The sequence below is a fragment of the Cajanus cajan genome, chromosome 4 (assembly GCF_000230855.2).
Source record: "Cajanus cajan strain Asha chromosome 4, NIPB_CcT2T_4, whole genome shotgun sequence".
Lineage (NCBI taxonomy): Eukaryota > Viridiplantae > Streptophyta > Magnoliopsida > Fabales > Fabaceae > Cajanus > Cajanus cajan.
Genome location: NC_138520.1, coordinates 56,949,132 through 56,963,170, shown reverse-complemented (window position 1 = coordinate 56,963,170; position 14,039 = coordinate 56,949,132). Strand labels below are relative to the sequence as shown.

The 14,039-nt window shown below is 45.2% G+C and overlaps 1 protein-coding gene across 1 annotated transcript; it reads right to left on the bottom strand.

Moving 5' to 3' along the window:
* Positions 1 to 1,908: 1,908 nt before the first annotated feature.
* On the bottom strand, positions 1,909 to 2,709 carry LOC145957381 (uncharacterized). Its single transcript, XM_083073629.1, has 2 exons — positions 2,315 to 2,709; positions 1,909 to 2,233 (listed from the first exon to the last, which is right to left on the bottom strand). Exons 1-2 carry the CDS (start codon positions 2,707 to 2,709, stop codon positions 1,909 to 1,911), a joined length of 720 nt encoding a protein of 239 aa, XP_082929755.1.
* Positions 2,710 to 14,039: the final 11,330 nt, after the last annotated feature.

The window sequence follows — 14,039 nt, the reverse complement described above, 5'->3', positions numbered from 1 at the left end:
TTTGGAAAAGGTTGTTCGCTTCGAACAGTTAGTCCGGGAGGACGATGTCGAGGAGAGTTCTAGCGACAACGCCTCTGTATAGGACAATTTTGTTGTGCATAATCTTTTGTATCTGTGTTTATGTATGAATCATGACTTTTGTACATGTGAGCGTTATTCTGCACCTGTGTTTGGTTTTGGTATTTCACCTTGAATTGGTTGTGCCGAGACTCGAAGTTGTCTTTTTGTTTGAAGGCATGTTTCAGGCGTTTGGGCTTGTCTTTCGTGATGTCAGGGTTCGAATTCAACCTCGGGTGAGCGTGTCGGGGTTTGTACCCAGCTTCTAGTAATCGTGGTCAGGTTTATTTTCGACTTTTAATAACTGCGGCGAGGTTCGTTATCGACCTCTAATGAGTGTCACGAGGTTCGTTGTAGCCCTCTAATAGACGTAACGAGGTTTGTTTTCGACCTCTAATAAACGTAATGAGGTTCGTTCTCGACCTCTGATGGGCGTAATGAGGTTCGTTTTCGACCTCTGATAAATGTAATAAGGTTCGTTCTCGACCTCTCATGGACGTGATGAGGTTCGTTTTCGACCTCTAATAAATGTAATGAGGTTCGTTCTCGACCTTTGATGGACGTGATGAGGTTCTTTTTCGACCTCTAATAAATGTAATGAGATTCGTTCTCGACCTCTGTAGTGAGATTCGTTTTCGACCTCTAATGAATGTAATGAGGTTCGTTCTCGACCTCTAATAAACGTCACGAGGTTCGTTCTCGATCTCTAATGGACGTGATGAGGTTATGAAAGTAAGAGAGTGCGAGTAAAAAGGAGTGAGTCATTTTATTGACAGAAACTGTGTGCCTCGTTAAAAACCCTCTCAGCCAATATGTTTTTCCTGAGGTGGGAAAAGAGTGCACCGTTTATTTCTACAAGACTTAACTGAAGTAATGGGTGGCATTCCAAGTTCGCGGTATGGGCCTTCCGCTGAGCTCCTCTAATCGGTAGGCTCCGTTTTCCAGGTTTTCTGCGACTCGAAAAGGGCCGTCCCAAGTGGGTGCGAGCTTCCCATCCGACATGTCTTTTCGTGCTTCTCCCAGTAGTCGCCATACCAGGTCGCCTGTTCGGAAAGAACGGGGTCTCACCCGGGAATTGTATCTTCGGGAAGCTCAGAGTTTGCAGGCCTCTTCATGAATTTGGGCTTCGTCTCAGAGCTCGTCCAACAAGTCGAGGTCGGTTGCCAGTTCGTGGTTGTTTTGCTCGTTGTTGAAGACTTGGCGTCGGTGGGACGTTTGTCCGACTTCGACTGGGATCATTGCGTCGGCCCCGTAAGTTAGCCTGTAAGGTGTTTCTTGCGTGGTTGACTGGGGGGTGCAGTGATATGCCCAAAGGATGCTGGGAAGCATGTCGGGCCACTGCCCTTTTGCGTTCCCCAGCCGTTTTTTGAGTTCTCGGAGGATGACCACCAAGGTCGGGAAGTGCTTGACTCCGAGCTCTCGGAGGAAGTCCTCGAATTCTTCTGCGATGAACTGTCGCCCATTGTCGGTGACGATGGCATGGGGAATCCCGAATCTGCAAACAATGTTTTTCAATGTGAATTTCCGCACGTTCTCAGTGGTGATTTTGGCGAGTGGGCATGCCTCAATCCACTTGGTGAAATAGTCGATTGCTACCAGGAGGAATTTCAATTGGCCCTTCGCGGGGGGGAAAGGCCCGGGGATGTCCATTCCCCATTGGGAGAAAGGCCATGCTGACATCATGTGGTGAAGGGCCTCAGGGGGTTGTCGGTGCACGTTGCCAAATTGTTGGCACTCCTTGCATTTCTGGATGTAGCTTTGGCAGTCCGACTTTAGAGTGGGCCAGTAGTATCCAGCTCGGAGTACCCTGGCTGCCATTGAGCGTGCTCCAGAGTGCATTCCGCATACCCCCTAGTGGATTTCCTTGACGACGTAGGCTGCTTGAGACGTGGTCAGGCATTTGAGCAGCGGAGTGGAAATCCCACGTTTGAATAATTCATCATCGATGATGATGAATTTGGATGATCTCATTCTCACCTTTCGTGCTTCGTCTTTGTCTTTGGGCAGGGTGCCCTCTTTCAGGTAGTTCCAGATATCTGCCATCCATCCCAGTTCTTCATTGTCGTTGACGTTGACGATTTTGTCATCCAGGCTAGGTGAGTGCAGAGTTTCCTGGATGATGGTTCGGTGTTGACCGGGCCTTTTGGTGCTGGCGAGTTTTGATAGGAGGTCTGCTCTGGCATTTTATTCTCGTGGTACATGTTTTATGGAGAATTCATCGAAGGACGAGATCTGTTGGGATGCGGTGTGGAAGTACCGCTGTAGAAGGGTGTCTTTTGCCTGGTATGTCCCACTGAGCTGTTCCACCATGAGTTTCGAGTCGCTGTTGCAGTTCACCCTTCGAGCTCCGAGATCGTGGGCTAACCTTAGTCCGGCGAGGAGCGCCTCGTACTCTGCCTGGTTATTGGTTACTTTGAAGCTGAACTTGAGGGATTGCTCCAGGGTGACTTGGTTTGGCCCTTCCAGAATGATGCCTGCACCCCCACCTTTGGAGTTGAAGGACCCGTCAACATGTAGGGTCCATGCCTGGGATTCCTCAGTAGTAGCTGGCGTGAGCTCGGCTACGAAATTGGCTAAGCACTGGGCTTTCAGGGGTCCACGGCTTTCGTACTGGATGCCGAACTCGGACAGTTCTATCGACCAGGCAATCATACGTTCGGCGAGCTCAAGTTTTCGTAGGATTTGTTTGGTGGGGTAGTCAGTTTTAACTACCACCTGGTGGCTCTGGAAGTAGGGTCAGAGTTGCCGGGCTGCGGTGACCAGTGCCAACGCCAGTTTCTCGATCATCTGGTACCTTCTTTTCGCGTCTTGGAGGACTCAGCTGATGAAGTAGATGGGCGTCTGTGTCTTTTGGTGTTCTTGTACAATGACAGCGCTGATGGCGTTTTCTGCCACCGCCAGGTAGAGAAGGAGGTCGGTATTGTGATCCGGCCTCTGTAAGACTGGCAGAGTTGTGAGGAAGTTTTTGAAGCTTTGGAAAGCTTCTTCGCATTGATCTGTCCAAAGGAAGTTTTTTGGCTTCTTTAGCAGGGTAAAGATTGGCCCTGCTTTCTCTACAAGTTTGGGGATGAAGCGGGATAGCGAGACTAGCCGTCCGGACAAGCGTTGAACCTCTTTTATCGTTTATGGGCTTTGCATTTGTATGATGGCTTTGCACTTCTCTCGGGGTTGGCCTCGATTCCTCTGCTGGTGATCATGAACCCGAGGAACTTACCCCCCTGGACGCCGAAGACACACTTCTCCGGGTTGAGGCGCATGTTGTGCTTCCTGATCTGGGCGAACACCTCGGCGAGATCGGAGGCGTGGTCCGTTGCTGAGATGGTCTTAACCACCATGTCTTCCACATAAACTTCTAAGTTTCGTCCAATTTGGTGGTGGAATACTTTGTCCATCAGCCGTTGGTATGTTGCTCCCGCATTTTTGAGGCTGAAGGGCATCACCCGGTAACAGTAGTTGGCGTGGTCAGTGATGAAGGACGTGTGCACCTCATCAGGCGGGTACATCATTATCTAGTTGTACCCGGAGTAAGCGTCAAGGAAGCCGAGGAGGGTATGTCCGGAGGCTCCGTCGACTAACCTTTCGATGCTCGGCAAGGGGTATGAGTCCTTGGGGCATGCTTTGTTGAGGTCGGTATAGTCGACGCACATACGCCACTTTCCCGAGTGCTTCTTTACTAAGACCACGTTTTCCAGCCATGTGGTGTACCTGACTTCACGGATGAAGCCGGCGTTGAGCAACTTCTGCGTTTCGACGATGACGGCTTCCCGTCTTTCGCCACCGACCTTCCTCTTTCTCTGGGCGACTGGTTTTGCCTCCTTGTGTATTGCTAATCTGTGGCAGATGAAGTCGGCGTCTATACCGGGCATGTCAGCGCTAGACCAGGCGAAGAGGTCGGCGTTCTTGAGGATCTCCGCTTAGAGTTGCTGTCGTAGTTCATGGGTTATTTGCCGGCTGATCTTTGTGGTCTGTCCGGGGAGTTTCCCGATTTGAAGGTCGTCGAGCTCATCGACGGGGCTGGGTCGTTCGTCATGAGCGTCGGATCTCGGGTCGAGATCGGTGATTTCTTCGTGGTCGGTGTGAGCCAGAGCGATAAGGTCGTTCTTGCGCTGTTCGCTCGGTGAAACGGTTTCCAGGCTTTCTGCGTAGCATTGTCGCGCTACCTGTTGATTTGCTCTGATGGAGATGATCTTCCCATCGTGCCCTAGAAATTTCATGGTGAGGTGTGGAGTGGACACCACCGTCCCGAGCTGATTTAGGGTTGGTCTGCCGATGATGACGTTATAGGAGGTGTCGGCTTCCACGAGTAGGTATCGTACCAAGACCTGTCTGGAAACCGGGGGTGCTCCGAAAGTCGTCAGTAGGTCTACATATCCCCGAGTGTGAATGCTTGTCCCTGCAAAACCGACTAGAGGTTCGGTATGAGGTTGTATGAGAGAGTGGGGGATGTCTAACCTGAGGAATGTTGGCCAGTATAGGATGTTGGCCGAGCTTCCTTGGTCGACCAAAGTCTTGCGAACTTCCCAATTGGCCAATGCCACAGCTATGACCATGGGATCGTCTTGATTTCGGCTGACCCCGGCATAGTCATCGTAGGTGAAAGTTATCACCGGCGAGTTCCGGCATAAAGCGTCGGTGGCGGAGTGTACGCGGTTGACCTTGCGCAGGTGTTTTTTCCGGGACGAGCTGCTGGCGCCGCCTCCTGCGAAGCCTCCTACGATTGTACCGACTAATCGGCTTAGGGGAGTTGACCCCGCTTCCTGGCCTGCCTCATCTCGCGCGATCCCGCTGGGGTCGAGTTGAGGGTCGGAGGGGCGATCAGGGTGTCGCCATCGAGTTTGAATGCGAGCTCTTGAGTTTTCTGCGTGTGAGGTTTGTAGGTCGACTTTGCTGGTCGGGCTTCTTAAGGTTGTATCGTCGCCGTTCATGGTGATTGAGTGCTTGTCTGGTACGGTTTCTGGTAGGGACCGTACAGGTGGCCGATAAGAGCTGTCTTGATCGGCCCCACGGTGGGCGCCAAATGTTCTTACCAGAATTTGGTCGTAGGGGTGATCTGTCCAGTAAGATCGATGAGCCTCCTTTACTTGATGTATTGGTGCTCCAAGATGGGGGACGTACCTGCAAAAGAGACTCTGATGCCAAAGTTAGGGTTTGCATGAATAATAGTCTCATATATATAATGCACGTACCTTAGGGTGGTTTAGATTTGCCTTGGGCCTTGGGCTTGAGATAAGGTATGTTATGATATGATATAGTTGAAGGGCGGATTAGGTCCGGGGCGAGATCCTCGGGTTCGAGTGTGATTTGCTCAAATACCGGGCTGACGTCGCGCAGCGCGTTCCCGGGATTGTTTTTTGTTGCTGATCCGGGCTCGGAGCCCGGGTGCGAAGTACGGTTAGTACAAGTAATATGAAAAAATTAATTAAAAGGATTTAATTATACTTATAATTAAATTATTAAAATGATTATTTACACTAGTAAAAATGAGTCTTTTTATAAAATAATAATAATAAATAAAATAGAAATGATAAAATTAAAAAAGTGTATAACTATGTTCAAAGTAGTGAGATAATTAAGCATGTGACACTCTTTATCTCACTTGTAACAATAAGTATAATAGATTATTAATTTAATAAAAAGTTTGTACATAAATAATCATATCAAAATCACCTTTTACATTTTAGTAATATAGAAAAAGAATAATTAAAAGGATTTAATTGCACCTATAATTAAATTATTAAGGTGATTATTTACACTAGTGAAAATGAGCCTCATCATAAAAAAAAAAACAAAAGTAAAATAAAATAAAAATGATTAAATTAAAAAATGAGCACTTAAATTCAAAATAGTGAGATAATTAAGCATGTGACACTCTCTACCTCACATGTAACAATGAGTATAGTAGAAGAGTCAATTTAACAAAAAGTTTGTAATAAATAACCATATCAAAATCACCTTTTGCATTTTAGTAATATGAAAAAAAATAATTAAATAGATTCAATTATGTACCTGCACGAGGGTACTCCGGTAATTTTGCTACTCTTGCCGGGTTTTCGTCTTCCATGATGTGTCCTAGGGAAAGAGAGGGGTACCTGCAAAAGGCACTCCAATGCTTAAGTCAGTCCTCGGTCTCAAAGATATCAATGCTAATTAAACTCGTAATTATGAAAAAGTACTTTTCTTTGTCACTAATCACACTTATTTATACTAACTTTAATGGGCCTAGGCCCATATGTAGGCCCATAAGAGGATCCATTAGTGCTTATCCGTAATAAACAGGTTAAGTAGGTTATTGTAATGAGTCGAGGACTCTTCGGTATAATCATATCGAGGAGTCCTCAGTCCTTTTCTTATATTTGACTTAGTACTCATACCTTTATCTAGTATACATGCCCCCGGGATTTCAAAACTTTTTAATAATTATTAATTAATAAAAAGTGAAAAAAACCTAAAAGACAAGTGCGTCGCTTCGTGTGAGAAATCCTAGAGGGCAAGTATGTCATTTTGTTGCCTTTTCTGACAGTGTTGTCTTTCCATTAATGTGAGGCATCTCTTCATTTTCGTAAGTATTATGGCTTCTTTTGGTGCCAATGTCCCTTCCTTCCGCCAAGTCCGAAAAGAACGTGCCAAGGCTGAGGCCGCTGCTACTACTCCTACAATCGGGGTTCGTCTTGTTGAGCCTTTGGTGGATGTGGTCCCTCCTTGGGCTGAGAAGAAGAATCCTTCAAAAGATAAGGGCAAGGGCCCTAAGCGTAAAACCACTGAATGCATGGAGACCGAGGTTGAGGCTGAAATGAGGGCTAAGAAACAGAAACATTTGACCCCTTCCTTTATTGGTCCATGCACCTTGCCACCTCCTTTGGCTTCGAGCAGTTTGTTGAAGCCGACGATCAATACTCGTGAAGTCTTCGACCAAGGGTTCATTTCCCCAGAAGGTCGTAACTTTTTGTCTCAAGAGAACTCGTTGACAAAGTGGTCTCTCTTGTGTGAGTTGATGAGTCGTTCCATGGCAATAGCTCAAACCTTCTTCATGGAACCGATCATTGAGACGGACAAGCTTTGCACCAGCTTGAAGAATTTGGAAGTTGCCCTTGCCTTGGCTCTCAACAAAAATAAAGAGTTTTCTGCTGAACTTGACAAGCTTAAGGCCGAGCGCGCAGAACTGCATGACTTAGTAAGCAATTTTCAAGAGAAGTTAGGTGAGGCCAAGGCATCGAAGGCCAAAGTGACAAAGTGTGCTTTCAAATGGAGCTTAATTTATTATTGAATAAATAAATGAGAATAAAAATTGATTAATAAGCTTTTGGCCGAGGAGTCATGATTATCACAAGGGAACTTGGTAAATTTTTAACCGAGGGGTTATAAGCTTTTGGCCTTGACAATTTTTTGGCCGCCAACTATTTAATATATAAAACTTTGTGTTCTTACCGATGTCACCGATATCAACTCGTCTTTTGGTATGGGATGCCTTCTTCCCCAGGTTCAATTCTCTTTGCGATCTCCAATCTTCTTCTTGAGGTCCTCGGATGTACCTGCAAAAAGGACTCCGACGATCAAGTTAGTTCTCCTTCTCCCATGTCATGTACTGCTTATATTATTACCTGTTGTTGTCCTCGTGTAACCGTGTAACTGTTGTTTGGTTATTGTCTGAAGGTTATTGGCGGTTAAGCCACGTCATCTCGGTGTGCCGAGTGTAGACCCCTAAAATTGTCCGAGTCGGAAATAAGACTCGAAGACTCTCAAAGATCAAAGGAAAGTCAGCCAGAAGGACTCCCAGAAGACCATAGGATGACTATCTGTAGGTTTAGAGGTCTTAGAGTAGCCAAAAATAAGAAAGTGGGAGGTTTGGAGCTCAATACGGCCTCCTTGGAGTTCAGTACGGCCGTACTGCACATTTTGTACTACAATACGGCCGTACTGAAACCAATACGGCCGTATTGAAGTTTCTGTATTTCAATACGGCCGTACTGAATTCAATACGGCCGTATTGAAGTACAAAAACTCAATACGGGCCGTATTGAACCCAGGGGCCGTACTGCGCCTCATCCCTATAAATAGGACGTCATTTGGACGTCATTCCACACTTTTCCACACAGTTTTGACTCCCTCCTTGAGTATTCTGGGGTTTTTGAGCAGTGTTCTGCCCTAGAAATCTCTCTGGGAGTCGATCCGACGAAGTTCTGGAATTCCAAGCATTTAGCTTGGAGATTCGAACTTAGTCGAAGGGAAATCTTTTGGATTTCCATAGTCAAAAATTATTTTTTAGGAAGGAGCGAGCGAGCTTGTAGAGGGAGGGAGTGCCAAAAAGCCTCCTAGACTTCATTGATATATAAAAAGCACGCTTCAAGAGGTTTCTTTTCTAAAAATCCCTTCTTTTACCGCTTTCTGATTGTTGCATATTTAAATTTATCATCATGTAGATATTTAATTTACAATCGCTTATAATAAATAGGGGTAATTTAGTAATTTTGCGCTATTATTTAATAAATAATCCGTCATAGGGAACCCTAATGGGGCGCTGTGGGGGTGCTAACACCTTCCCCACACGTAACCGACTCCCTTACCCAACTCTGGTTGTAATGGCCAAAGTTGATTTATAAAATCAATTGCCTTAAATCTTTTTCCAATGTTTTGAGTAAAATATTGGTGGCGACTCCAAGAACCCTAATTTTTGCGAAAACCACTAATCCATAGAGGGTCCCGCTTGGGATTAATATGGATTGGTGAATCATTTAATAAAATTGGTAGCTCGACAAGGTCTCAGTTTGAGAATAAGTCGTTCTATCAATCCACCACTTTTCAAAACTTTAAAAAGAGTCCAACCATCGTCGCGATTGCCAAGGTCCCTTTCGGCGGGTGGCGACAGATGGCGACTCCACTGGGGAAGCCTCGAGAGTCAATCCCATTTAGTGATGGATTCTTTTCAAAATAATAGTTTAAAATTACTTTATTACCCCTTACTTGTATGATAACATGCTTTATCTATTTGGCTTTAATAACTGTTGTATTTTTAAATTCTCGCAATTGTTTGAAATACAAACTGCACACGAACCTTTGCACACAACAGTTCCCTCTATACCTGGGGGCATGAGTGGTAAGCCATAGGGAGTGGATGTTAGTACGACCGGTTGTCGAATGGGTCTATAGGTGCCCGTAGACCGTTGTCGGAAAGCATCACTCAAGGTGATAACCATGAACTCAAGTCCGACAGTGCGTTGGAGCTTTCCATCGACTTACGACAAGAGGAATTGGGTCCCTATAATGGGGGCACCTTGGGGGCCTCAGACCAGTGAGAACAGTTAGAACCTCCTTGAATATGCACTTTTCTGCAGGATACCCCTACCTCGTGATTCGCTCGTGACTGTTCGTGGATGAGTGAATTGTTTGTGCATTGTTTATGTGACATTGTTTGAGCATACATTGCATTTCTTTAAACATACAACATTCCTTTTTAAAATAAGAATAAATAGGAATAAGAATCTTCCATTACATGGTGTTAACATCTACCTTCATCACATTCATATAGGTAGTTTCCCTTTTCACCCAAAAAAATACAAAAAACAAAATACCCAAAAAAAAAAAAGAAGAAAAAAAAGGGTTATTTATCCAAACCAAGCAATATCATGCATCATTTTAGGAATATCCCGAAAACATGATAATGCTTAGTTAAATAAACACTATGCATGCATATTCAACATCACCATTTCATATCATGCATTTTATTGTAGATTATGGAGGGATCTAGGGGAATACAAGGGCAATTGAAGAAAGTGGACTTCTTATTGTACCGTGCCGAGAGGTTGGATCACCTCTGTTCCTTGATGCCGCGAGAGGCTCGTTTGGAGTTCGAAAAATCTTATGGACGAGTCCTCGACTTGATGAAGATTTGTGTGGATCCAGCTTTTCTGAGAGCATTGGTCCATTTTTGGAGTCTCGATCTGCATTGTTTCGAGTTCCCTCAGTTTGACTTAGTTCCTACTCTCGAGGAGTACGAGCTCATGCTTCGATGGCCCAAATCAGCCGGGGTCTATATCTTCCATGAAAATCATGTGGCCGTAGAGAGGGTCGCAACTCAAGTCAAACTGCCATCACGATCATCTGCTTTAGTGGGGAACGGCAGTATCAGGGGTTGGAAGCTTGCTATGATTGAAGACCACCTTTCCTCCTTGGCTGATGAGGGAGATTGGTTAGCTTTCAACAAGACTCTAGCGTTAGCCGTGTTTGGGACGATCTTATTCCCCTTTCACGCTAACACAGTGGACCACGCTGCCATGGACGCTTTCTTCGCTTGGGACGTACACATGAAGAGTCCCGTGCCTGCCATTCTTGCTGACACCTTGCTTTCTGTCAACCTATCTCAGCAGAAGCAAGGGAAGACTATTCGATGTTGCACCTCTTTGTTGTATGTGTGGGGCATCACACACTTCTATGCTTCTAGTCACATGGGGACCTTGCCCGATCCGCTGAGGAGTTTTTCGAAGATCCCCGTATGCCGCCGATATGCTTCCGAGTGGAAGGAAGAGATGGAACAGTGGAGTATTGAGCACTTCACGTGGGTTTGTCCTTGGTTCCGTCCAAGTAATGTATTGACAAGATGCGGCAGTTATCCAAGCATACCATTGATGGGCCTCAGAGGTTGCATAGCCTACTCACCTAGATTGGTTATGAGACAACTAATGAGGACTCAAATTATTCCTACTAAAGAGGAGCTTGGAGGGTTGTGTTTCTCCTTTGATTCCGAGCATCAGAGGGATATGCACGCTGTCATTAGAGCGTGGGAGAAACCAATCTATGAGGGAGATCGAGAGCTTGGAAAGCCTCGGGTATCCGCCTCCACCGACTACGAGATATGGAGGATCGAGAGGGGGGTGTCTCAACCATCCACCTCTTGCGCAACCGCAACCACAAGGAGGTTAATGCAAGAACAAGTCGACGCCTTGACCAAGAAGCTGGAAATTATGGGAGCTCAAATGAGAGTTCTTGAAGAGAAAAATGAAGAATCCAGTTTCGTCATCGATGGTCTACAAAGGCAATGCAAGAAGAAGGACCACGAGATAGAGCGGCTCAAGGATGAGTGTGCTAACCTCAATGAGGAGGCTACTCGGGCATCCAAAATGCCAAAGGTTGAACCGAGTAGTCAACTCCAAGAAGTCAACACAAAAATAGCACGCCTTGAAGCCGAGCATGCAAAGCAGGCACAGTTGATCAAGGACATGCAAGACGATCTGCTTTTGACTCGATCCGACGCACAACAATGGCGGGAAGTTGCTCAACAACAAACCGCAAGCCTTTCCGATTTCCGCAAGAAGGAAAAGGAGGGACTAGCACAGATGGCTAGACTCCAAGAGGAGAAGGATCGAGCCGAAGATGAGCTTAATGAGCTGCAGGCCATGATCAACTATCATATTCAAAAGGCGAAGGACGCTCAGAAGATCAGTGATGATATGAGCCAAGCGGTCCATACGCAAGTTGAAGCAATGGCACGCCATGTAGAGGAAGCCGAAGACGAATGGAGGAGAAAAATGAACCCGCCTGTGGGTTTTTATCGGCTTTTCTCATATTGTAAAAAATTGCTTCAAAGCATTGTATGATAAGTTGTACACTTTCTATGATCAATAAAATCGAGCTTTGATTTATGAAATCTCTCAATTGCCTTTGCATTTCATAGTCATTCATTTGCATACATCTCTCCAAGTAATTTATTAATAAACATTAATAAAAAGAAAGAATTAATCGATGCGTATGTTCAGAATGGATCGCACGCCATTGGTAATTAAATGCAAACCAACAACCGCGCCAAGCGAGCATACGTCAACTCCGTTGTTGGTAATCAAGACAAACAAAGGGGAATGTCCGACGCCGTTAAGGATCATCGCTCCAAGGCCTTTTCCCTACGAATCAAATAAGGCTGTGCCATGGATATACGACATCCATTCTTCTGCCGACAGCGATATTTCCAACATCGCTGGACTTGGGGGCATGACTAGGAGTGGCAGGATCTACACTCCCGAAGATCTTCATGATAAAGCCCCCAAGAATAAAGAAAAAGAAGAAAAGAAAACCGAGGAAAAAGAATCCGAGGAGGAGACAGACGAGCTGTTAAAGTTTATCCGACAAAGCGAGTACTCCATCGTGGATCAACTTCATAGGACGCCAGCAAAGATTACGCTGTTGTCGTTGATCCTAAGCTCCGAACCGCATCGGCAAGCTCTGTTGAAAGTTTTGAACGAGGCATATGTGTCGCATACCATCTCCCAAGACAAGTTTGAGGGGATTGTTAGTCACATCACGGCTAATGATCACCTCACTTTCACCGATGAAGAGATCCCCGCCGAGGGACCAAATCACAACAAGCCCTTGCACATCTCTGTAAAGTGCAAGGAGTATCACATCGCAAAAGTCTTGGTAGACAACGGATCTTCCTTGAATGTGATGCCCAAAAGAACGCTTGATCAAGTGGCAATCAAGGGAGTCCAAATGCGCCCGAGCAACATGATCGTTCGAGCCTTCGACGGTTCTAAAAGAGAAGTGGTGGGAGAAATCAATCTTCCAATCCAAATTGGACCCACTATCTTTAATGTCGAATTCCAAGTGATGGACATTACTCCTGCATACAGCTGTCTCCTCGGCCGACCTTGGATTCATGATGCGAAAGCTGTTCCTTCTACGCTCCACCAGAAAGTCAAGTTCATAGTAGATGACAAGCTGGTGACTGTACAAGCTGAAGATGACATACTCATCAGCAAGCCATCTGCCATACCTTATGTGGATGCAGCTGAGGAAGCTTTAGAAACCGCCTTCCAAGCATTGGAGATTGCCAATGTTGAAACGTTTCCCCGAGAAATGAAGAAGGTAGCCCATATGCTCACCAAGAATGGATACTTGCCAGGACAAGGACTTGGCAAGGATTCCCAAGGGACTCCAGAGCTACCCATTATCAAAGATAATCCGGGGAAACAAGGGTTAGGATACAACCCTAATAAAGATCAAAGGACGAAGAGGAACCAAGATCCTTCTCGACGTTCTTTAAGCCAGATCTTTAGGAAGGCCGGTTCACAAGCGTCAAGGCCGGTCGTCGTCATCAAGTGCTCTTCTCCTTCCAATAGGGATGTATAGATCTGATGACTATTAGAGATTACTCCTCGGGGACAGCCCGACCCCCGAGCCTCGATAGGGCACATGTTTCCATTATGATTATAATAAAATCATTCTTTATTCATTTCTTATTGCTTCTTTTCTCGCTTACAATAAATTTCTAGGCCGCATTATTTAACCCTGTTTGAATAAGCATAAATGAGGTTAAAATTGTCTTAATAACAATAAACCTGCATCATTTTTATGTGGAAGTGTGTGTGACAACTTGGAGCACCTTCCCTTGGCCTCGACAAGTGCCATCATGGATAAAAAGAAATCTTTTAAAATAAAAGAAAGCTCGGCAGGAAACCCAAAAAGGGGGCTGCGCAAAAATAAGAGCAAAAGACCCGCTAGGAATCCCACGAAAAGGGTGACCTAGGCAAAAGTTAGGGTTACGAAAATGAACAAAAACAAAAGTCCGCTAAAACGCCACAAAAGGGGTGTTTTAGGCAAAAATAAGGACAATCAAAAAACAAAAGAAATCCATGATGGTACCACGAACCGAATTCAAAAAGAAAGGTTCAAGGGAAGCTATCTAAGTTGTCAAAATCACAACGTCAATAACAAGATTTTCTTAACTTCATAAGTGTTTAATCAAACAAGCCTAAACACATAAGCCTACCTTGGCCAGCCATTCTTACAAAAACCATTTTTTCAAAATGAAAATAAAAACCCCTCTAAAACACAAACTTTCAAAAAATATATACCTTTCCTTTCTTTTCTCTCTTGTCCCAAGCGATTTTAGGATAATCTAGTGGAAACATGGAGATATAGTGGTCAATAGGAGGGTTGACATATCTTCTAAAGGAAGGGAAGAATCACTTGGTTGATAACACCAAATCTCAATATAA